The sequence below is a fragment of the Synchiropus splendidus genome, chromosome 14 (genome assembly GCF_027744825.2).
Source record: "Synchiropus splendidus isolate RoL2022-P1 chromosome 14, RoL_Sspl_1.0, whole genome shotgun sequence".
Taxonomy (NCBI): domain Eukaryota; kingdom Metazoa; phylum Chordata; class Actinopteri; order Syngnathiformes; family Callionymidae; genus Synchiropus; species Synchiropus splendidus.
In genome coordinates, this window is record NC_071347.1 from 1,373,227 (window position 1) to 1,399,889 (window position 26,663).

The following is a 26,663-nucleotide window of genomic DNA, read 5'->3' on the forward strand; positions in this document are numbered from 1 at the left end:
TAGGGTATACCAGCCTCTTATAGCTCCGTGTACATCACATGACAAGTGTGAGCACGTGTGTCAGTCATCGTGGCACTCACCTCCAGCAGCTCAGAGACAATTGGCAGAACTTCAGGGTTGGAGATGTCAATTAAATCGTCACGGTATGTCTTCTTCTTGTAGCGGATATTTCCCAGGTGCAGTATCGCAGATAGCAGGCTGAAAATCCTTTCCATAATGGGAAAATCTTTGTGTTGGTGCATTTACAAACTGGTTGGCATCAGTTTCAGTGTCAGATGGTGCCTCTTACCGCGTTCTTGTGGTGGGCAGGAAACCAACCATCTCCATTGCTAGTTGCAGTCGCTCAAAGTCATGCTTCAGGTCCTCTCCCTCCACCGTAAAGCAGTCCTTCCAGTTGAAACCGAATAAAGCAGAAGAAGGGCACAGACCTTAGCAGTTCCTTTGTGAAGGCAATAAGTGCATCATTTTATTTAAAGCCGATGTAATCGCCAAATACAACTTTCCTGACTCATGCATATGCTTGAAATGTTATTCATCCTCTCCATGATCCAGTGAGTCTCTTCTCATGAGGATGCTCTGTCTTGAAGTTATGGCTTCATAAAGTTCTCCCAGATCTGAGATCTCAGTGAAAGAGAGCTTACAAGAGTGAAGAAGACTGTTATGCCACAGCTCTGACCCCGTCCACCTCCTCACGTGTCTGCCTGGCATCAGTTGCAAGTTACAGTTATCCACCATCTACTTGCTTAAAGTAGTAACTAAGACTTCTCATTTACAGCTGGGGTTGTTTAAATGCTGTGTGGGCTTAAAGTTACCTCCTGACCAATCACAACAGAGTGGGCCAGGCTAGGGAGACCAAGCTTTTAGCTCCCCAGAGTTTTCAGTAGATGGGGCTAAAGCACATCTTTCAATATTTCAAATCATTGAGAGTCAGTTAGGGTCAAATGACATTCAAATCAGTAGGTTAGTTGCTCTCTAACATCGCTAACCTCAAGACACTCCTCCACTGAGAGTAAACTTAAGAGCTTTTTAAAAAAATGCAGAAATATATATTAGAATAGTTGAGTCGAGGAGTAATTCTATGAAACAAAACAGCATTTTTTATGCTAAGGGACAATATCAGTGGACTTCATTTCTGATGGCTATAATGGGTTGCAGGTGAAATCAGTCAGATATTCCTGCGATCAAAGTCCTCACATTATTGTAAATTGTCCATTGACCGTTTCCATTACTGCGACATGATAGTAAAGGTATTAACAGGTTCGTCAAGTCGGGAATGACTCAAATCCATGCGTTATATGGAACAAATGCATTCTCTGCTGAGCAATTGTAAATAGCTTCTCATTATAGAAGTTGAAATATGCCATCATATTAGTGCATCAACCGACAACTTCACTCGGAAAAAGAAGTAGAAAGCAGGATGTCTAGACATTAATTCTTAACAAATAAACATGGCCATGGAAAAGAGTTTTTTAAGGCTGATACTAGGGATGGGCAATATACGAACAAAAAATATACGGACGAGAAAAGTAACTTAATAAGAGTGTAGTGCTTCATTTCATTTGCAGTAGCACTTATATCGGCTACCACCATCTTTCAGTCTTCTGCTACAGATCCTTGGTTATTTGTCCAGAAATTTTTATTATATACATGTTTTATATTTTTATTATGTTGCTTAGATATCAGTTCCATCATCAAAATATAAGTAATGTATAATATATATATGTATAATAGTAATGTAATAAACAATGTAGTTGGTGACCAATGTCGTTCACACTTGGTGGTGGAGTTCATCTTTCTTTTTACCATACAACTACCAGAAGAAGAGTTTTTTTTAAACACTAACACTACCACAGTACACAGGACATTCCACATCACAGAGCAGAGTGTTAGGACCTCTCAATAATCAGTCACAAAAATGACAGCAGTGGTGTCTGCGCCAATTTTTAGACACACTTCATTACATGTACTGTAATTTCCAGACTGTACTGTAAGCCACTGTTTTTTTCTCACAGAAACAACAACACGGCTAATACATGGATTTTTACGATCAAATGAGCATCATACTGCCAAGATTGAGCCTAGCGACATCAGACGATGAAATTGCAGACATTTTATTTAAATGTAACCGTTCAGTGTGCCGTTTGCGTCCATATGTATTATTCACAGCCACTTTTGCAGTGTTCCGCCTCCAGCCAGGGTAATGCACAGGGATGAAAACAGCACATTGAACTCTTTAACGAAAATAAAACTCCTGAATTTCATTGGTCTGATTTGACGAGTCCAATTATATTGGGCAAATTTCTTTTCATCATTAATCAGTCTGCATCCTGGACCCTGTTTTCAAAACCTGTTCAGAAGAGATCTTTTCTCTTCTGAACAAGTTTTTCTTGCATGTTTTTTAAGCCAGTACACTGAAATCACTGACCTTCCGACGTAGACTGCACCACTGCACCTGCAGCTTATGGACCGGTGAAGTTTAGCAGCAATGCTGCTTATATTACGGTACACAATGTAGTCCAGAAATGACCATTCTACCATGCTCAGTACTGACTAGATGTAGCAGAGCCAAAGGTTTTTTGATTCATATGTGATGCGGATACTGTTGTTTCACAGACAGTATTTACATTTAACTCCAAAATTGACTGTAAATGTTTGCTCAACTGCAGACCCACAGCAACCAGCCACAGTGACGATCACAGGGATAAAGCCATGGGGTACCAACCAGATCGTCGTCATTGTTAATGTCCCAGTGGATGTGTGTTTCCTTTGTCACCTGTAAAGCAGAGGGGGGTTAAGGAGGTGACATATTCAGCACAATACACACGTCTGAGAGGTTGCTGAGCTGCTACCCTCATTCCTATGCTTCTAATAATTTTGAACTGTGAAGGAAGGCACACGAATTTAAAGCATCTGAATAACAGGGGAAAGTACTCCAAATTAATATCACTGCTATCGAACAAATGTTCACTTTCTGCTGACTTTCTTGAGGCTTCAGGAGAGCTTGTTTGCACGTTTGTATTCCGCATCAGAATATTGAACTACCTGTTCCCCCCAGGCAAAGCAGACTTACGCAAACCCTCAACTCCAACCGCATCTGGTACTTGGGAGAGGGTGGCATCCGTACATGACATCAGGTCAAGTTGATCATTTCAGAATCATCATATTTGGCACAGTATTCAAAAACTTTATCTCAGCCCCCTGTAGTGATTAGTTACAGCCACCAGATTTCACAAAGTCATACTGAAACACAGTGTCGGTTGTGATCGGATGTGAAGTGCCTCACGCCATACAGGATGTTTTCTACCACATTATGTATCTTCCAAGCATTTACCGATTTAATCATTTACTTTGGACATAGTGATGGTGAACTGAAAGTGTTTCATGATTTGTGCTAGGGAGAACACACCTGGTTAAGAAAATGGTACGCCTCAGGTTTGAGCAGGTGAAATGACGTCCTCTCTTCCTCACTAGCTCCAGCCAGGAGGTAGTAGAACACATGGTAGTTTCTAAGAGCACACAGAAAATTTTGAGGAAGTTGTTGGAAAATTGAGAATCAATGACAATAAAAGACACTGAAATTAACAGTACAGACCAAAAGTTTGGACAAACATTACTCACATAACATTACAACATTACTAACATTTTAGATTCTTCAAAACAGCCACCGCCATTCTTCGAGTCATCTAAAATATACGTATTTCGAGTTATTCAACAATTTTTTCTTTGCGACATAATTCCATATACACTATCCTGCTTCATATTTTATATATTTTATTTGATGTCTTCAGGACCCAGAGACATGCAGGGTGTATCACAGCCGACCCTTCTCACCATTGTCGCTCTTCCCTCTGGCGGTAGGCTATGGTCTAGACCAGAACCTCCCGTCAGTACAGTAGAACAGGTTTTTCCCCTCAGCTGTCAGACTGATCAATTCGTGAACAGCCTTTGTTGTTTGTTGTTCATATATTTATTAATTACTTCTATTAATATTCTTTGTTTATTTTATTTATTATTTTTTATTTTGTCTACAATCATTTATTATCACTATTATTCTGTATTCATTTTGTTCATTATTGCATGATGTACCTAAGCACTTTTCTAGTTGTTCCTTCCACTATTCAGCAAACAACGGCTGGTCTACTAATCGCAACTTTCATTATAAACTCGGACATCTAATAATTAGAGGTGGGACTTAAATGAGTTAATTCTGATTAATTAATTACAACGTTATTATGATTAATTAATGACAAATGTTTAATTTAATTTAAATTTAACAGTTTGCTCTCCAGACAACAGGGAACCTTTGTAAGTACAGGAGTTCCTGGTCCACTTATCACACTGATGCACAAGACACGTCGCAGCTAGGATGATAACAACAACAACAAACATGGAGGAATCCCTGGACAAAAGCAAAAAAAGCAATCTTTGCTTTTGTTCAGACATGTTTTTCACTACATGGCCAGGGTTTCCACTATTCTGAATGTATTTGAAATTCTTATAAAATTGAAATTCTTATACAAATATTTTCAGGATATTAAAAGACCTATATACAGTCACTATCGTGATTTATTGTGCTATTGTCAAAATGATGCAAAATGAACAATATTTTGTTGTTTAAATGTATGTATGGGTCCACCATTTGATTCAGTAATACAGTGGTACCTAGATTCCAGACGGCCGTTCGAGAAGTGAATTGTTCGAAATCCGAAACGATTTTTCCCATTACAATTAATAGAAAAAGAAATAGTGCGTTCCAAGCCTTAAACAGACACTACAACAACTATACAAACAGACAAATGTTGAAAACATGACCTCCTTGGCGGGGGCAATAATCTCAGTTGTCTGTCTGCCAGACTTCTTCCGCTTAAGGATACTATATACTTGGATGAGAATTTTTATATTTATTTAATTTTGAAAATTGAAATTATTTTGTTATTTCTATTAATAGCAACACCAATTTTACCAATTATTATTATTATTATTGTCATTGTTATTAATCATCATCATCTTAAAAGTTGCACAACTTAAATACTGTACAGTATATAACGGTGTTTACTTTCAAAGCATTGCAAAAGACAATGCCGGTGTAGGTACCAAATCTGTCCACTTACTGAATGTGTCCTACCTGCCTACCTACCAGGGATGATGACGTAATGACCGGTGGATACAATATATTTTTTAAATGTTTAATGAGCCAGAAAAAAATGAAATGAATGATTTGATGGCACTTTCTACCACATGCGTAACCGCAAAATCCGATGTGCGATCGGGTTGTTTGCGAAGTATGTCTGTTATTCTCCACCAAACCAGAATCAACTCATCAGCAGACAATTATACACCTCTGCAAACCCGAAAGTTGTAGTACCAACTTCCTCATCTTTGAGGGAACATCTTTTCACACTGTCAAAGCATGTAGTCTCACCTCTCATTGTGTTCCTGGTAGACCAGACGAGACTTCTCCAGCAGATATTTCTCCACATAGGCCCTGGAGCCACAGACATGCACTTGATCAAAACCAGCAGATGGTTTGTCATGAATACATATGTCTTTTGTACTGTAGTTACCTTACATGTCAAGACTAATATTGTTATTGTTTATTGTGGTGGTTATTTGATTTCATGATCATTACGAATAGTCAATAATCTTCGCATAAACATTTCATGTTTTGTGGAGTAAACATCCACGTATTAGTTGGTGATAAATGCTAATGCTGAAACACATTACGCAGAGAACATCGGACAGAAAAATTCACATCAGCTTTGCCTCCTTAACTTGTGGTGTTTGACTGTCTGGTTCCATAATTTTTTGACAATCAAAAAGATTGATGTTCAAGCCTATTGATGTTCCTGGGTTACAGGGAAAATGTGCTTATAGTGTCTCAGTTTTAATGTGGGTAATACCACAGAATGAGTTATTGCTGGCGTTTAGCGAACAATGCAGAAAACAAATCCCCCTGCATAAAATAAAATAAAATAAAATAAAATAAAATAAAATAAAATAAAATCCAGAAATAATCATAGATGATATTCCTCAAACATACATGTCACATAACTTGATTCTTCACAATAATTACCAATGATGTAACCAGAAATAAAACACACATAATAAGATAATTAAACTATGAAAAAAATAATAGATGACCGCAGTCGCAGTTTGCTGCAGCTTGGCATTGTCACACCTTGCGGTGACTCACGCTGGATGCGGTTTGCAGGAGGCGACGTGCATCATAAGTTCAGGATTTGCAATGCAGCCATATTGGTGACGCATTAAAAGAGACCAAAACAAGTGAAGCAACATAACAAAGAGTGTCTTTGGTTTAATACTGGTTAAATAAAGGCGGTGAGTGTGAGCGTGGGTGACACTGAGGACCGAAGCGTCTCATGTTGACTCTCAGCTTTGCTGAATGAAAAAAACTTGACGGCCAGCAATGATGACTAAGACACAAAGGTAGGTCATGACAACGTGAAATGATTTGAATATTGAATTGTGTTGATCTCTGATGATGATGCCTGTCAGTGAGGATTGTCACTCTCATCACCATTGAATATATCCCAAACTACTTTGTTAGTCTCTTGGTGGAGGGAGGGCTTGGCGCATGTGCGCAGTGACGCACAATTGTGTATTTCAAAGTTAAATACAATTCAAAGTCTTGGAGGTGTGTTTTCTTATTTCACATTTTGCCAGAAGTATTTTCACATTTTTGACTGATTTCCTGTATGAGTGATCTTCTCCACTGCAAATTAACCAAAACTGCGGTGGCTCATCACAGGTCTCCGCAAAACAACTTATTTCAAGCAGCACAGTTCAGCTCAGCAATACAGTATTTTGCATTTATTTTCATTTGATGTGGAGCCACAGTGGCGGCTACATGTGGTATTACACCACAAGCATGGCATGTTTCATCTGTTCACTGACACACACACAACATTTGCAACACTGTCTTAGTATGTGGCAAAATCCAACACTCACAGCATTAGTGAAGATGCAAGTTTCTTGGAAACACTGTTTGTGTTGTTTTCGAGTGTTTCTCTACAACTACAGTTACATGCAGAGCGTAGCCCAACTAAGGCAATAGCTGGAGTCCGATTGCAACATATTATCCAGGTTTACATACAGCGCAGATGAGCCAAATTACTGTGTAGTACATCTCTGTGATGAGGGGTGGTACCATAACTCTTCATTCAATTCTTCCTTCTGCTGTCAGGCAACAAGGAGTCGTTTCAGACTGTTATATTGTACGCAGTACATGGCGATCATGCTGACTGATGGACTTAACAGTTCAGAATCAGGGCTTTAGAGTAGCAGCCACCCTCATCATGGAGCTGTCATCGTTGACAAGTTTTGGTAAGTTGCGCGAGTTGTACCAACTGATGTTTACTGGTGAGCGCATGCGCACACGGCTTGTGAATGAGTATTTTTATAATTAACATTGTTATTATTAAAATAGTCTACATTTAACATTTTAATATGTAAATTATATGTTTTTATCTGATATTCTATGTTTTTTAAATTCAGTGTTGAATCTGAATCAATAATCGTTCTAAGCTCCAATACATTTTTCCTGTGCAAAGCATAGCTTAAGATACATGGCGGAGCGTATGGAAAACATTTGTCTTGACTTGTTTGCCTTTTCTAATGTTTTTTGTTTTGCTTAGAAAGTTGCAATGTTTTCTATAATATTGTTATTTGGTAGGTTTGTGTCATTAATCTAAAAAAATAAATAAATAAATAGTGATCTTTGTGTGTGATTTAGTTGAGGAAAAAAAAAAAGAAAAAACAATCAGTAATCGTATCGGACAAAAAAAAAAATGGCGAACGGCGCACCCCTTTAATTATGAAATTTACCTCACATCATTTCACACGCTGATTTCCTGTTTGAATGATCCTCTGTGGCGTGGAGCTCCATAAAAAAAAATCGAACCGCCACAGTAACGTGCATCAGTGAGTATAATTATTACATTTTATTTTTATACATGTTATTATATCAGGTGCTGTTATAAGCAAGTATTTGACAAGTAGAAGTACAGCAAAATAGGCTGTATCTGCAGTATCGGTGCAAGTTCCAATGCTTGTTGATATCAGGACAACCCTAGTTTTTAGAATAAGATGCTATATTACTGTATATTATACTAATTAAAATTCAACATCACTAAAACCCAGAAATAACGTTACAAAGAATTATGACCTCCCAGTATTTGGTATGTACACAGACTGACTAATGGGACTGGACTAATACACTGTGGAATGGCAAAATATCAAAAGGCAGTTGGCAACAGTACCAATATTTCCAATGCTTGACACCTTTTCTGAATGTACATGTGTGTCTCACCCCCTGACAGTTCCACTCTCCTGGTAGTTGACCTGGATAAACTTGCCAAACCGACTGGAGTTGTTGTTGTGTGCCGTTTTAGCATTCCCAAAAGCCTGTGGATTAAATAGAAAGAGTTATAGTCTGGGGAAAAAAACACCAAAGGATTGAGTGTTAGACATCTTTCATTGAAAACCATTTCATGTGGACAGTCCCCTCAAATTCACACCTTATCCCCTCTTCTATCAGACAATATTGCAGTCACAATCTGATGAACTTTTCTTTCAAGAAGACCTTTCCTAGGGATTTGACCCTTCTGACTTATGAATAAGCCTCCCACTACATAAACCGAGCTCCTCCTAGATCCAGCCGTGCATGTGAGACAGGTCTTCATTGAATAGACCTGGTAATGCAATTACATTAATAACACAATCTCACAGTGTTGCATGCAGGTTAAATGATCCCTGATAAATGTCTTGCTGGTACTCATAGTCAGACCAGTATTAAATAATAACAAAGTGTCAAATTAATTTTGGAGACAGATTCCAGGAATGCAGAGAAGATACATATCACAGCTGTCTCCTTGCTTGCTGTAGATATATAAAGTTGCTCTGAGAGTCCTACAACATGTCATCCACCAATGCCCAGATACGGTGGATTTCATCAAGTCATCATGTTTTTCATTAAAAGTTTTCATTTTACCTTTTATATCTTAAAGAAGACAAATCTCTGTTTTAATTTTGTGCTGCGAAACAGTTCCTCTATCCAAGTAGAGAAGCCTTTTCAGTGAGCAGGTTTCCCTTTGTTTCTGTTCCATGATCTCCAACATTTGATCCAGCTCGTCACTACAGTGCAGCGCGGTGGTTGACACACAGGAGAGCCTAATTTTGTCCACCACAGAAGCATATTATACTCCTGGAATCTAACATGCAACTGTTTTCATCACACTTTGGTGCTAATCTTCAAATCAGAATTTTATGTCCCCATCATCTCGAAAAAAAAATACGAGAGCAGCGGATACGTAGCTCATGCAGTGTTCTGTTGGTGACCATTTGAGTATGAAAAGACTGGGTGCGGTGGTTTTGTGTAGTGTTGCTGGCAGTGAAGGTTCCACCTGGGAACCCTTTCTTAGAACTTGCTTTGGCTGGTTACAATGCCATCAAAGTGTACTGTGCACAGAAATATGATATCAGGATCTAGTCACCATGTAAACGGTTCCTATATCCAGCTCCTATTATCCCAAATCCCTTCTCTTTCTTTGATCTGTCTTGTCCCTCCCCCACTGTGCCCATAGCAGTGCACAGTAGTGGGGTTTCAGAAGACAGACAAGATCTTCACATCCCTAAGCAAGTCCACTGCACAATGGATTGATGGATAGATAAAAACAAGAAGAAAAGAAAAACAAACCATGACCATGCCCTTCATCAGAGTTCAGTGTGCACATGAAGCAAGCCGACGTTCCAAGTCACGAGTCTTCTTTTCAGGGTGTTACAATGAACTCGGTCACAATCTGAAATACTACAAAGCTCAACAATGCTCACTCACAGTGAAGAGAGGGCGGAGCTTTCAGATTTCTGCTGCTTCTGCACTCCAACTATATTATGATTTACAAAAAAAGTACAGAAAAAATATTTTGTTTTGGTCTTTGATAAAATGCGTTACCACAACAAGAATGAATACGCTCGACTGCATGTGCCTATCAAGACTCTAAATGACAATCGAATGAAGAGACAGAGAAGTGGAACTCCTGGTGGTATGGGGTGAAACTGTGGGCCCAGAAGACTATAATACACCACCATCAGATGAATCATTGCGTTCAGTAGTTATCAAGGCAAAGACAACCAAGTCATGCTACTGGACAAAACCTGCAGCAATTGCATGTCGTGGCAAAAGCACAAAGTATTTCTTTAAACTGACGAGTGGACGATTTTCAAAGGCCACAAATGTGCCACTTCCCCTCCACCATTTGGCACCGTTAGCGTGCCTGAAACAATAGGCGACTCGTGGGCAGCTGCAAGCAGTAACATGGGAGACTCTGACGCACCTCGGGCCTCTACTTCATCTGCCCCAGGTAGGGACAGGCAATATGAACAAAAAACATTACCACAATATATGTTGTAATTTCGGCTTAATTATTGTCAGGATAAATACATTTTCAGTTTATTCTATATGTTGGACACACTACAGTCTCTCTTGAAACTGTTTTATGATGAAAGTCATTAGTGGAGTTTGTCTCCAACATCATTATTGGTTTAAGTTCAAATATAATAGTGAACTAAGTGTACAGATAAAAAAATTCAATGTTTCACGTCCCTCCCGATCGTGTCTGAAAGACTGCTCTGCCAATTTTATTTAGGGGTTAAATTGAGCCATCTGTCTGCTGTATCTCATGTCTCTTAACAGTTGACTTTAACTATGGACCAGTCTGGACACATTTCCTAGATGTTATTGAAGAAATATTAGAAACAATGTGAAAAAATGATAATTTAGTCATATTCTGTTTTTAAAATCATTAAACTGTTAGTCATTCTTGTGTGATGGAAAACCTTTTCACAATTCTCTCTCCTAAAGTGGTTGTTTTCCATTGCCTTATTGAAGATTTCACTAATACTAATACTGACTGATGCCGGGTCGTAACATTTGCGCTGCCTTCTTCTTTCAAGAGAGTAATGAAGGAGATTGTGTGGGCCAACCTCTCCAAACGTTAGTATGTAGTTAATACTGATAGAGGTGACCAAATATTTTGGAATACGCCAACTTAATGGTGCGGTTAAAGACATTCATGAAATGCATTATCCAAAATTGTATGCTTAATTTTCATAGGAGGAAACCAACAAAGCTTCAACAGTTTCAAGTTTGTCATTGCGATTGTTATGTGGCCACCTGGATGTTTGTGTTACGTTCAAATGCAATGATGGTATTTTAATTATTTGTGTATAATCTATTTGAAGGTTGGAGGGGAAAATCAGCAGGTGGAGGAAAGAAGAGGAAAAAAACAGGAGCAGATGCAGAACAAGGATAATTAGTTGACAAAAGGAAATGGTAGCAGCACCTGTAAGAAAGAAAGACTTGGGGAGCTCTTCAAAGATGAAGACCAGGCAGTCCTTAAGCAGACAGAGGCAGCCATAACTGCACCTTCATTTGCTGAGAAGGCCAAGAGTGAGTTCCATTTGTACCAAAGCTAACCAGCTGATCTCAGCTTAGTGAATCCCCATGAAGAGAGGTCAGATGGATATGCTGGCCAGCTTGGCCAAAAAACATAAAACTGTCCAAACCTCATCTAGTTTTCTCTACTACAGGCAGTCCATGTGGAGCGAACTGCTTTTGCTCGAGAAAGCAGACACGCAAATTTTGTTGTGCAATGTTCTTGAAAAAGACACAGCAGAACTTTCAGCTCTTACAAATGATCTACTAAATCAGCCAACTATGTTATTGAAACAACACAAAAGAGACAACTTATTAACACACATTTATGATGGGAGGGTACAAAGGAGGCAATACTCTTTTCATACAGGTTGCCAAGCACTTCCTCCTTCTTCTTCTTCTTCTTTCGGCTTCTCCCTTCAGCCAAATGGATTATCTTCTTCCATCTCACCCTGTCCTCTGCTTCCTCTTCTCTCAAAACCTTGTTCTCTCTCAAAGTTGTATATGTATATATATATGGAATGCCAAGGGCAGTGCATTCTGTAGCTGATGTCTCCGGGCCAGCGGTCCTCAGCACTCTTTCAAAGTCAGATTTCAAAGTAAAAAAAAGAGGCCTGTTTGACTCAAAACATCTCAACAGGTCATGCCTCAATGCACATTGCACCTTTATGCAGCACACATCCAAAGAACGCTTTTAGGTAGGACAGCTTGAGAAGGCCCCGATTCTCCTCTTTGCTGAATGAGACTCAAAATAAGATTAACCCACTCAAGCCTTCCCAGCAGTTAACAGCTCAACTCAGCAACCAAACTGAAATGCCATGTGCAACCTGCTGCGATTGTTTCCCTCGCCTCTCAATCATAACAGATGACAGTGTTTGGGAGCTTGGGACCCTGCCTCCACCCAGACATGGACATTGAGACTGGATGACTGACAGAGAGTTCACTCTGTGCACCGTTTTCTGGCGCATCCACAAAGGGCTGAACACAGTAAACCTTCTCGTCATATAGGATCTTTGTCTCTGTGGCAGGAGGCGGGGCGCTCACATACAGACCAAGCAAGTGAGCCTTGTAGCAAGCAAAGCAAAGTTTCAGTTGCTCCACTGCCCCTAATATTTTTAGGTGCACCAACACACAGCATTTTACCACTCTCGAATGACTTCACATGATTTTCAAACAAGAGCACAATGTAAAGACATGTTTCTCTTGAAGGCATGCTTTTTGGGTTTGCTGTACTTCAACGTTTCGATGCAGTCACAAATGCTCTATTATAAGCCATGCTTTGGCTGGCTTGGCTCACGTCTTCTGTAGAACCCTGACGTGTTTGTAACCAGACAGACTGCTCTGCCAGTTTCATTTTGGGGTTTATTTGAGCCGTTTGACTGCTGTCCCCAATGTATCTCATGTGTCTTGAGAGTCTACTTTAACTATGGAACCATCTGGACACATTTCCTGGACATCAATGGAGAAACATTACAATCAATATGAAAAAAATATTTAGTCATGTTATTCTCTCAAAATTATGATGCAAATTGTCTGTTCTTTGTCTAGTGTGATCAGTGAACCCTAAATGGGGGACACAGTAGAAGATATCATTGTAGATGACGTCACCGCCATACAGTGAAATATCCAATAACATACATACGTACGTATGTACATACATATGTATGTGGAGTGGGAACAGGATATGTAATGAGAGTGTAACACAAATGTTTTAATAAAATATCTGAATATCTAGGCACACTAACACCCTGACAGACAGCTGCAAGACTCTAATGAAATGAAACTCAGTAATCTATAATCCGGTATCAATTGACAATCTCCATGGGATTAGGCAGCATTCCAATTTATTTTCCATCAGAGTCAAAATTCTATTGTGGTGTCCAGGGGAAGAATGAGGACAAACATGAACTGATGGAGGGAGAGAACATCTTGACACATAAACAGTTACAGCACTCCTCAAAGCAATGTTTCAGTCCCAAGTATGACTGGTGTCATGTTAAGAGATGACACATGAATCAGTTTTGTTTTGACTAATGCAGACGTTTGTCTAATGTACTTTAAATGCTTCAGTGATTCACATTTGGGACCAGTTCAAATCAGAAGGGCCTTGCGAGCATGTCAATATTTCTAGTGCTTTGTAGTCCTTCTGAGTCATTCGATTTCGACAAAGCAAGTGAGTTTTTATGTTGACGCGACAGTACTAAAAAGGACGATTGATTCACATCATAATGATGATTATTCAGGGTTTCCACTATTTGTAAATGACTTGGCACATCGGCATGGCCAATTCCAAACTGCCACGTCATCAAAATCGTGATGGATGGCCATGGCTTAAAGCAGGGGTTCTTAACCATTTGATCTGAGGGCCTACCTTTTCCAGAACAAATGGGTGCGGGGCCCATTCAAGGAATAATAGAACTGATTCATTGCGGATGACTGATTTCTGATTCCAGAATTAATGATTTCATTTGTGTTCAATAACCATACATGTAAACAAAACAAAACCTTGTGAAATGACCTAAACCGATGTGATCAGCGCAAACATATTTGTCATCGAAAATTCCAACCAGCAGCAGAACCAGTCATGTCTATCAAATTTACTTAGTAAAAGAAAGAAGAAAAAAACAGTTGAGAGTATTGTAAAAAAAAAAAAAAAAAAACGTATAAATAATATTACGGTAGGTACAAATAATATTCTGAATAAAATTAATATAATGAAATGTCCTAAAATATATTATTTTCATAAATAAACTCGAAAGAATATAAGTAAAGTGTAAATGAAAGTGTCGCCATAAAATCCTCTTCTTCTTTTCTTTTCAGCATTCTCTTCAGGGGTGGCCACAGCTGATCATCTTCCTCCATCTCACCCTGTCCTCTGCTTCCTCTTCTCTCAAACCTACAAACTCCATGTCCTCCTTCACCACCTCCATAAATCTCCTCTTTGGCCTTCCTCTTGATACAACTCCATACAAGATTGCTGGTCTGACCACCGTTTTGTACACCTTCCCTTTCATCCTCGCCGACACCCTTTTGTCACACATCACACCTTTTGTCACACACCACACTTTTCTCCATAAAATGTTCTAATTAATTTTAAAAACCACTCCAACGGGTGCTTTCATGAACAGTTTTTACTGTTGTGGGGACTATCACTTTCTTTATATTTTTTTCTTTTCAAGAACTTCATAGTTGGTAACTATCACAAATTTGCAGCTGTCAAGTCAATTCAATGACACACTATTTCCACCATATGTGGCAAGTGTAACCAAGTGTCTTGCGGCCCTCATAGCTCAGGCCAAATTTCTAGCAGCCCAACCATGGGCCTCGGCCCTATGGTTAAGAATCTCTGGCTTAAAGTACCATACATGGAACTGTCTGGACCGTGCCAGGCTCAGATGTCCACCAAGTGATTTATGACCCACTCCAGTTGCACTGCAAGAAAATTGTAAAAAAAAATTGTAAAAAAAAATTGTAATTCAAGAAAATTACACGTTATTAGTTACAGAGATTTAATCTGATGATCTGCACTAACGCATTATCAATGCGGGGCACGGAGACACAAGCCTTACACCAGGCTCTCAAGTCTCTCACATTCACTGTGTGACACACACATTTTAACCACTGCACATTTACATTTAGATATCTGTCCGGAAAGTGACACCATCATAGATAATGAACAAGGTGTTTCCGCCTGGTTATTTTGCCGAATATCTTGCATAAATATATGAAAGAAGATGAACAAAGCTGTATACATTTGGCTTGTGGTAAAGGAAAGGATCAATATAATTTTTTTTTTAATTCATCAGGGTCAGTCAAGTAAAACAACTGTCCTGGAGAACCCTGCATCTGAAAGTGTGACCATGGCAGCAGCTACTGAGTTACGATTATTTGAATCTGATGTTTGCGTGTTTACTGTGACAATAGATGTTTGCAGTTTCTTTTTTACAGAGCAACATGTCATGTCAGTCGATGACCTGGTGTGTCAGAGCTTTGGACACCCCATTTCAAAATCCTGGCTAAAAACCTGATTTCAACACATATTACACAGTCATTCTGAAGTGAGAACCAGTAAGATTTACGTTTGATTGAATCAGAATTCATCACAATTCAGGGGTTTCAGTACATGGAGACGATCACTAGGCAAACAGTTTAAATGAGCGCCGCCATGCCTTCAGAAAAATGCTCTCTTTTTGAAGATGAAATTCTATGTGATCAATCATATTAAACCAAAACAGGAAACATTGAAACAAGTTGATGACATGAAACGCATCATGGAGGGGGGCATGATCATAGTGGTTTTTGGCATGTTTTTAACAGAAAAATCCCAAAGTGAATATCATAATTACAGAAGTAACTGAAGTTGTGCATTCCAGCCAGACAATATAAAAGATGGACCACGTGAGGATGGCAGCAGATTGGAGGGAGATTTACTTCTCAAGATTAAACGTGTCTTGGACAGTGTCATATGTCCAATACTGGCCGAATGAGGAGATAACATTTCCTTACCTCGAGCACTGGTCCTGCCCCAAGGATGATCTGCTCAACCCCACTGGCAAATCCCTTTTGGCTGAGTGCAGTCAGGTGATGAATGAGGAAGTTTGTACTCTGCGTTTTCCCAGAACCACTTTCACCAGAAATGACAATGCACTGGTTCTTCTTCCGCTGCAGCATGGCATGATAAGCCACATCTGCCACCGCATAGATGTGCGGCTCAAGTTTCCCCAGGGTGTGGTTGTCATATAGTTTCACAAATTTAGGATTGTAGATGGGCAGGAACTGGAAAGGGTTGATCACAATAAGAATACTTCCAACATAAGTGTAAATTTTTTCTTGTCGGAAGCGTGCACGAAGGCTGTCCAACAGGGCACGCTCAGTTAGCTCCGGGAGAGCGCAGAGGTCGGCCGGGGGATTGCTTCCAGCCGGCTGGGGGAGGAGACCTCGGTCAACCAATCGCTGACGCTCTTCTGTCACTTGGAGCCACATCTGCAGACTACCTCCATAATAAATAGAGCCATCCAGGTTTTTCTCCCGCAGCAGGAAGCGGTAGTCTTCAGCACTGCCCAGGCAGCGGCGGTTTTCTAGTGCACTTCTGGGCCACAGCATCATCCTCTGCACTGGGCAGTCGCCGGGGTTGAGAATCCATTCTTCTCCCCCAAACTCCTTCACTTCTGCCAACACATAGCATTTTCTCTGCTCCAGCTGCAGCCGCTCAATGAGGAACTCAATAGCCTCAGCAGCAGTAGTGTTCTTGCGGGCGATGACCGGGCAATAGATGGTGCCCTCAGCCAGGGCACCTGGGTACACCCGCAGGCTGAAATCTTGGTCCTCCAGGCGTCGCCGCATACTGCTGCTGGCGTTGGCCATGTTTGTGCGGCTGGCATTGCTGCATCCGTCATCTTGTAAACTCATGGTGGCACAGCAGGTCCCATCAGTCAGCTACACTTTGTGCCCAAAGGGCACCATCAGGCCATCCCAACTGGAACGAGAACAAGAAATGTTATGATAGCAGAAAACTAGCACAAAGATCCACTTCAGATGAGTTATCAATATGTGATTATCCAATAACCAGATTAGTTTAAGCAGAGCTAGCATTCATTTTCATAAAGGGCAGCAGACCAGGTCCGTTTCCTCTCTTCCTCACTCCACATCATCGGTGAGTATGATCATGAGGCCAAGCCAGAGACTGGGAGTGATAGCTTCTCTCAACAAACAGCATCAGCAACTGTTTTATCAATGGTCAAGCTTATCAGAGTCATTGATGGAGCAAGGAGGACACATACTCGTGACAACCGAAGAGCACAGGTTGAATGCCAACATTAACAGCCACACTCCACCGAGAAGTGGCTTTGATGTAAGAACAATGGTGTAATTTACTTCTTCATTGTTGAAGGTGGACAGAACACTGTATTATCACTGTCGAAACAGCTGACACATTCACTAGGTGAGGTCATTGACTAATCTTCCTTATATTATATCTGTATGTCAGTTAACTTAAGGGCAATTCTGTCATGATGGAAATGGTGAAATAAACGGACACTAACCCTGATACAGACAGAAAAACTTGGTTTGGTTGCGAGTAGGGCTGGGTATTGCCAAGAACTTCCTGATTTGGTTCTATAGGTTGTGATTCGATTCAGTTCAAGTCTGACTCAAAGGCTTTTTGTTACTTCAGGAAGTAGTAGAAAAGACAAGTAAGAGAAAAGCAGTTGACAATTATTAAATAGTTATTTCCATTCACATATTGAGTAATAAAAAAAATCTGAAAATCTTCACAGGAGCTTATTTGTGAGTGAGGAGTACTAAAGTGCAAAACTCGTCAGTTCTACATGAACATATTTCCTCTGTGAAATATAGATGAACCTCACCTAACATTTTGGAACAACATTACATGTGAACCAGTTCTGTTGATTTCTGGTTGTATAAGTCGTGTGCAAATGCATATTGAGGAAAAGGAGTTGATCGACATTTGGGATGGGCGATAACTTATCGAACTCGATATACTGCCAAAAACAATCACCACAATGACAATTCTGCATCTCACAATAAATTTGATAAAGATGCGGCACACTCGCGACATTGGACTTGCCTACATGATATGCAAGACGAGACCGTGTGGCCCGACACGCTCTCCAGCTACGAGGCGTTTGTCAGCTGATAGCAGCGTGTGACAGTTGAGAGTGTGGTGGACTTTGGTTCAATTTTTCATCATACAAGGACTGACAGTTTGTATAATGATTTCGAGAATACAATATGACTTTATTCACATTATTTCTAATATTTTTTCAGTAGCATCTAGGAAATGTGTCCGAACGGGTCCATAGTTAAAGTCACAGTCAAAAGACATGAGATTTAGCAGACAAAGGGCCAACTTTAACCCCTTAATAAATCTGGCAGAGCAGTCTGTCAGACGCGAGAGAATTGAAACATTGAATTTCTCATCGCTACACTTAGTTAACTATTATACTTAAACATGGACAAATAATGATGTTGGAGACAAACTCCACTAACTAGTTTCATCATAAAACAGTTTCAAGACAGACTGCAGTGTGTACCACACATGGAGCAGAATGAAAACATATTCATCGTGATAATTATGGTTATCGCCGAAATGACATTTATCGTGAAAATGTTTTTTGTTCATATCGCCCATCCCTAATCGACATGTACAGGAGTCAAAGCAGGATCAATGAGACACACACAACTAATGTGTGATGAGAGAGGATGGAACAGAGTTGTGTTCTCCTCTCCATGGGAGTCTGCCCCCAGTCAGTTAAGAATGACTTAGTTTTTAATACAGGTTACTAAGAAGTCAGAGACTGTGTGCTTCCAACTCCGGAGTCAACTTTTAATCTACACATATTCTCATGCACAAATGGCTCTTACAGATTTATGAGTAACCAGTCACGGGTTACAGACTCTAACTGTGTGGCTGTCAGCAGCACTGTGTCTCTGTTCCTCTGTTGTCTGCTACACTGAATAAAAATACTTCACAGCCATAATTCTAGTGGAGACAATAACAATGTGAACACATTTACATCCATGTTTGTTAAAGAAAGTTAATGTTTAAATGATTTAATATATTTTGACATTTTTTATCTGTCAGACTTTGCTTTTCAAATAATAATAATAACCATCAATAATCAAACATAACAACAAAAACATCCCATTGTATAATTGGCTGATAATGTAAACAGCAGGGACTAAATAGTTTGGTTGAACACTCATTGCAAACTGCAATTCTATTCTCGCATTACAACACTTTAAAAGACACTGCATTGAAGCTTCAGCATGATGACCGTCAGAATCGGTGCTTAATACTTGACACCATGGACAACAAATAAATGATCTAATAAAGAGGAAACGTGATAAATGGGTCAGAAAGTCGAAATCATTTAGACTTGTATTGAACTGCTCCTGTTCCGTCTCTAGCCGACGGCGGTGAGCCGCGGAATCAGAGCAGTCGCCACTGGAAGTGGAGGATTGTGTTGCCAGATTTTTCTTGGCTCTTCAAGAATGGGGGAGTGGGTTGCCAGAATTTCGTTCGTGGTCTTGCACAAGCTGAATGTTGCTTTTAAATCACCAAATATATTAGGCCAAGAATGTTCGGTGCATCCCTAATGAATTTATTTAAAACCCTGATCATGAACAAAAGCCCTTCATATTCTCCCAACAATACTTCGTTTTGGTGTTTAGCTGGACATGTGTGGCTTCCCTCCATTAAACACAAATCAAACATACAGCATCCTACTGGTCAGGAGGTAAATCAATTCAGGGGATTGGCTGAATCAAATCAGCCCTAGTCTTGTTTTTGTTTTGTTTTTAAACAACCGCCTGTTATGTTGCTCTATATTTGTGAAATATACTCGCGAACGAAATTTGGAAAATAGTATTTTTTATTTATTACTCACACTGCATTTTAAATCAGAACCACTCTTATTTGCCTGTTGGAGGTTTAATAAAGTAAATGTGACTTTATGATATATGGTATTTTTGCCCATCGCCCACACCTACGTACAACAATGAAATGCACGATTCTCAATTTCTGAAATCCAATGGGCAAGGTTTGTAACATTCTGAAAATAATAAATAATATGCTCCAATTCAATGCACACAATTTTGAATTGTGTGAGTTACAACAACTAACAACAACAACTACTACAAATGAAACACTCAAACTTGTCTCTGTAAATGTATAAATGTAGACAGAAAAACAAATGGAAACATGGAAATCTCACAGAATGGAGAAATAATGTTAATATCTTCCTTATTGCAGTGGTGGAGTGTCAGGGCCAGCAAGGCCTTCTCTGCTAGCCTAACATAACCAGAAATCATGAGCATATTTATGACAAAAGTGAATTCCATTTTTTATGTATTTCCCCCAAATATAGTATGTATAGTATATATGATAATCATATTCATCATACAGTATATCAGTACAACCAGTGTTGTTTTTGTAGGTTAGAGTCCAATCAGAATTCAGCTATCTTGTGTCGTCATGTCAGGTGAAAACAGTTAAGGTCTTCAGCAGCAACAGTGCAGGCACAGGTGCCCTCAGAGTGAAAGCCAAGGTGCAAAATGCACGACCCACCACTGCCTCACTGCATGGTGGAGAAGTATCAAGGACGCGGTCAATATGCTTGTGTCAACACAATTCACTCAGTATTGTAATGAGAGAGCGAACCACTCAGCTGCTTTTCAGCGTCTCTTGACATCCCTATACTTGTTTCCATTGCTACTACTGCTGCCGAGTCTGATCCTTCTGACTTCTCTCACCACTACTACTCCCACAGCAGCCCACTCCTTTCTGTCCCCAAACTAATTCATGCACTGCTTCCACTCCTTACTATCCCACTGCAAATATTGTATGCTGACCTCAACAGCTACTTCCTTCTATACTCTGTATCTCCTGGCCTACCTGCACCTTCGTCCTCTGTGACGGTGAAGGAACTTCTCTCACCTACTTCTTTGGTCCTCCTTGGCTTCTAGCACTCCGCCGATGCTACCCAGACATGGTTTATTGGTATATGATGTCCCTGCACAGTAACACAGTTTCCACTGGAATATTCATGTCATAAAATAAAATAAAAACACTGTTTGTTAAGAATCACTGCTTAGCAACTTGATTCAGCTTGACAGAATCCTATGAGCACCAATCACAGTTAGTGATATCAAGCTTCTTCAAATGACACTTGATCTGAGCTGAAGGTGAAGCCTGCTTGCATTATAGGTTTTCAAAAAATGTGATGCGTTTGTGTGACCAACACTGGCAACGCATGATGAGCCTTAAAGAGAGAGCGCGAGAGAGAGAGGCATTATGCGAGTGCAAATTCAACACAGCGAGTGAGTCAGATCTCTATCGCCATCATTGATAACACTGAAGGGAGCAGCCCAGAAGTGGCGTCCTTAACATCTGCGCATCCGCGCATTATGTAAGACGAGAGCATGACATTGGCTCAGAGAACGAGGTAGAGGAGGAGGAGGGGATGTTGACCATGACTGCTCAAATTTACAGATGCTCAGATGCTGAGCTGAATGGCAAACCCAACCTCATACAATTGTCCATTCGACACCCCGCGTTTGTGACTGCAGCGAGGACGTTCAGGCGAGGTCTTACCAGCACGTCCAGCGTGTGTCTTCAGTCGATCCGGCTGCTCGTCGAGCCTCCCCGCCATCAGCCGACCATGAAGAGCCGAGCAAACGCCAGTGTAAAACACTGTTCGCACCGCAGAAAAACGACGTCAGTCCGGTCCAAGCGCTGATCCCTCTGACTGCTACCGTCCCGCCAGCAGGATCCTGGCTCGTATTTGAGTAAACATGGAACGTCCTACAGACACGTCGCCTTGTTACCAGTGGCTTGGTTCGCTAGCGTGAACCCGCATTGCGCGTCCACGCCACATGCGGAGCGTAGGAGTGGAGAGGAGTTATTTTAGTATTATTCTTATTTATTTGTTCGGGACAGTTAAGAGATGAATACATTCATTGATATGCTGAAACTGAATATAAATCACAACATGTAAATACTTTATATATATATATATATATATATATATATAGGCATAACATAGAAGCGCAGGTATGTAAAGCCCCAGATGTAGCTCCTATTTTCATATTAGACAGGTGTTTATCAAAACAAACCATTGGGCATATCAAGTCCAATGCAGCCAGTGTGCATCAAGGGCTCAATTGGATTAACTAATAAACATTGGAATTTCAATAGATTAATAGCATTTTTATTTCACATTGTGAATGCCGAAATTGGTCATGTCTGTGTTGGTTTGAATAGATTTCTGCGCCCCATTAACTTGGAAGCTTTGTTTAGCCCTCTGCCCTGCTGTTACTGCCTGCCTCATTCACGGATTTGAGACTATTTTGATATATATTGATTTGATTGACCTATGTATATATCCCTTTGTATCTCTAGTAGTCTACTATATGATTTATTTTACCTGTGGGACAATTGAGAACCATTATCTGGCTATGTGGGTCACACGGCACACTAGTGGTTCGATTACCGGGTCGACACAGCAGAAGCGAACAAACTCCAATCGAGAAGTTGTGTGTGTGTGTGTGTTGGGAGAAGTTGTGTGTGTGTTCCTCCTCCGTCTTGAAGAAGAGTGTAGATGTTGTGAGAGTGTGCACTCTGCTGTAAAATGATTGGGCGTGTACATGGGGAAGGCTGCTTTTCTGGGAGTTCACCAACAACACTTCGAAAGTTCCTGACGGCACCATCTGTCTTATGGAACCACATGCCTTTTTAAATCTCAATGTTGTTTTCATGAGCATAATGTAACACAATAATTCTGTACCATAACAGGATGATGACGATATTCGTGTGTTTTGTGGTCTAACACTCATCTTGTAGCTTCTTTCTCTCTGGTAGAGCAACAGCTGCTGGAGATGGTGACAATGATAATGATTTTAATGAGAGTCCATCAACCTCAAGAGCGCAGCTCACCTCAGTAAGTGGTTCACCATTGACCCAGACAAAAGTAAAGCACACGAGGCTGCAAGAAGGCACGGGCTACAACTGAAATATTTTTTATATTTATATATTTTCTTATTTTATTTTTTCTAGTTAATTTTTTTGACTTACAGTGTCCCTAAGTGCCCATCTATCCTATGCATTTGCTGTGGGTGGGTGGATTAATATGTCGTGCTTCAAGGAAATGAGGTGGTCATTGTTCTCCTTTTACACTATAAAGGTTATATCATGGAAAACCACACAAGTCACTATAATGAGCATCATTATATCTTTGTTGAAGACCAGGGTCCTCTGTCCTCTCGGAGGAAACATCATACTCTCCTATGATGATAAAGAAACAATGATTTATTTACTTGCAATAGGAAGAAGCACACTGCACTTGATAAATACATAGTGTATATGCACTCTCCATGGGCTGGTTCAGTGTGGACGATGGGAAGATTTGGGATTTCATGGACGCCCCACCCCACTTTGGCTTCCACGTTGGTGATCGACTGTGTTGCATCACATGCAATCTTCAAAGTTGGGAACAGAAAAATTAGCAGCATAAATTGTATTGAAATTCATATTTACTTTCGGATGAAAGTAGGATAAAAGTAGCTCTTACGCTTACCTGGATGTTAATGGTGTGGACTGATCTAATCACATAATCTCCTTCATTTGCTGATGGAGCTATGGTTGGAGTGTGGGTACCATCGATACAGCCAGTCACACCTGGGAACCCCAATGTTGCTGTCTGGGTGTTCCTCCATGGCTGCCCCACCTTTATAAAACAGGAGTTAGGTAGGATGTTGTCCCAGGTCTCACTATACAAACGTGTGTGTGTGTGTGTGTGTGTGTGTGTGTGTGTGTGTGTGTGTGTGTGTGTGTGTGTGTGTGTGTGTGTGTGTGTGTGTGTGTGTGTGTGTGTGTGTGTGTGTGTGTGTGTGTGTGTGTGTGTGTGTGTGTGTGTGTGTGTGTGCGTGCTTGTTTATACTGCCTCGTGGCGACCAATTCTTGACAAAACACTATCCTCGTGGAAACTTTATGTTCGTGTGTGTGTGAGAGCAACTGATTTGAAGTTTCTTTTAGAACAAATGAACTACATATACATTTGCTTATATGGTGTTGTTATATTTTGTGGTCAGTGACGAACTCTAGTAGTGTAGTAGTCAAGACTGTGTCGAGACCATGGCCTTCGTCATTATAAAATAAAAAGTCCGAAATGAATTTTAAAAATGCTGTAATTTTAACAAAGAACGAGTCCGTTCTGTATTCAGATTGGCATTAATTTGGCCAACAATGCTTCTAACGTTGTGCTTCTGGCATGTTTCTGAGCCCCTTCAGTGCCTCTCAGGTTATTCTAAGGAACATATCTATTATGTTGGATTGCTCTAGTAAATGAATGCTTGTATGAGGAAAGCATTATTGGCTAATGATGTGTTAATAACATCTTTCTTTAAGTTACATTTTTGACAGATACAAAATGTGTTAACTCATCTCAAGTGCAATTAATTGAGACTGAAATTTTAAATCTGATGACAGCCCCAATGAAGACGTTGTAAGGGTTAAGACCAGTGTGTGTAACCAGATCCCACGTGCGGCAGTTGGTATGTTTAATGAGCTGGGTGAGATCCCACAGTGTCATAACAAAGACAAATGTGACTACAGTACCAACCCTCAATAGAGTGAAGGCCAGCTGTCGTAGAGTGAAGCACAGTGAGCCTGAGGGCGTGAAGGAGACTACTGACACCACAGTTTTTCAGCAGGCAAAAATCCATTTTCTCAGGTTCTGAGCAGTACTGGCAGTTATTTGTCCTCACATGGACTACAACTGGTCTGAAGGTGGCAGCACTTGCTAGCCAAGCAGCAAGTGATCTGAAAATGGCAAGCTTCAATTCAAATAGAGTCTACCACATTATGACTCTATACATATGACAAAATGGATGTCGAAGGCACAGCAGGGAAGGGTTGACACTGCCATCAATGTTTGTGATTGGATGGCTGGCCGAGACTTTATCTGGCAACATTTAGTGCCACGGTAGCAGAAAAGACAGCTTCACAGCATGTACACAAGTGCTGCTGCCAATATGGTACCTGATGTAGTTACTTCTTCACACATGCAGATGGCGGACATACCAGAGCGAGCAAAAGCAACAAACTGACGCCAGTTGTCTTCTGGCCTGTGTACAAGTGGAGCGTTTCGTGATTTGGAGATTGAGCTCGGGTGTGTGTGTGTCTGTGAAGACTTTATGGCGGGAAAACAATCCCCGATCCTGGAAGAGAAGAAGAGGGAGCTGTCCAAAAACAACAAGACCAGACAGAGGGTGTCCGTGACATGAACCCACCCGGCTTCTTGGGGTTCTCCCGGTAGAAGTCCTGGATGAGTCTTGAATCAAGGGTGAGGGATCAGGGAATCCAGGGGCGTTTTTCCGGGCTATGTCCCTCCCAGTCGACCAGGAACAGGAAGCCGTGTCCACAGCGGCAGACGTCCAGGATCTTTTGCACACTGGAGGATGAGGGGAGGAGGAGGCTTATTGAGAGGAGGGAGGCTGAGAGAGCTAGGATGAGAAGCTTGGCTAACGTGGCTTAGATAGCACGCTGGGGTTCTGGGAAGGCACTGGCTTGGAAGTCAATCTTAGTGGCAGTGGCTTGGACTGGAAGATGGGGTTCTGAGGCTTGGGTGAGAATCTGGGCATCTCTGGCTTGGACGGCACTCTCTAGAGCTCGATAACCTGACTGGAAATGACTCTGGAGTCTGAGTATCAAGGGTCCATAGGTTGGCCTTGGTCTGGAGGAAGCATCTGGCTTGGTGCTAAAATTCCACGCAGAGAGCGAATGCAGATTTGAATGGAGAGTTTGATTAGCTCTTCCAAGCTCTCTGGTTCGTCTCGAGCTGGTTGAGGACGACATCAATGAGGGCGGCACGGAAAGCAGCTCTCAGAACGTATTCATTCCAACCCGACTCTGAAGCAAGTACCCAAAAACAAATACTAAATTGGGAAACCAAGAGCTCACCCTGGTGAAGGACCAACAGACTTGATGAGGCAGAGGCGGTGTCCTGGAATAGCATAACAAAGACTCAAATCATCTCATCAGAAAAGGTCTTAAAAGAGTCAAGAACCACAGAGTCCGACTTCCAAAGTGAGGTAGCCCAGTCACTAGTCGTCGCTGGTCTGAGGACTAGTGTGAGCCCAGCCATCTGGATCAGACGATCACTGCCAGGCCTCTTGGAGAGACCAGTCGTCTGCTCCCACCTCCGCTCCTGGCCCCGTACGTAGAAAGAAAAATAAGAAACATTACTTTGGTGTCAGGTCTCTTTCTTCAAAAATTAGGGCTTTGCCACAATAAGGCACGCAGGCGTCAAATAACTCTTTCCCCATCTCTCAACAGATCTCGGTTCCAGCCAGAAGTCAGTAGTGAGTTTCAACTCTGCCATTAAGTCTTCCCCAGACTCACCAGTTTCCAGCAGATGTTGCCACAGGACCGGGGAAGCCACCTCTTCAGGGGATCACACAGTAGATGCTACATGTCGGATGGGCTCTGTTTTTCAGTTCCCTCGCTGTTGACTGGTGCGATGTCTCTCTGTGCTTCTGTTCTCAGCAGCTCTCCAGAACTCTCAGAGGAAAGCAGGACATCGTCATCTACAGAGTCATCTCTTTCTGAGGATGATCGGCCGGTCCCTTGGTCTCCACCTCAGGAGATGAAGGTACACTGCAGCCTGAGTTTCCTCTGGCCCCAACTATCACA

At 41.0% G+C, this 26,663-nt stretch overlaps 1 protein-coding gene across 4 annotated transcripts in view; it reads right to left on the minus strand.

Moving 5' to 3' along the window:
* LOC128770474 (unconventional myosin-IXAa-like) overlaps positions 1-21,815 on the minus strand; it is a 63,924-nt gene extending 42,109 nt beyond the window's left edge. For 3 of the 4 annotated variants that reach the window (XM_053884964.1, XM_053884966.1, XM_053884962.1), the window contains exons 1-8: positions 21,567-21,815; positions 15,959-16,928; positions 8,330-8,424; positions 5,423-5,485; positions 3,407-3,506; positions 2,723-2,773; positions 290-387; positions 81-207 (exon numbers count right to left, since the gene is read on the minus strand). In XM_053884964.1, the coding sequence (XP_053740939.1) occupies positions 81-207; positions 290-387; positions 2,723-2,773; positions 3,407-3,506; positions 5,423-5,485; positions 8,330-8,424; positions 15,959-16,861 (1,437 nt within the window). In that variant the 5' untranslated portion in view covers positions 16,862-16,928; positions 21,567-21,815. Of the gene's footprint in view, positions 1-80; positions 208-289; positions 388-2,722; positions 2,774-3,406; positions 3,507-5,422; positions 5,486-8,329; positions 8,425-15,958; positions 16,929-20,909; positions 20,986-21,566 lie in introns of all 4 variants that reach the window. The other variant, XM_053884963.1, reaches the window with a different exon arrangement.
* Between the last annotated feature and the right edge of the window lie 4,848 nt (positions 21,816-26,663).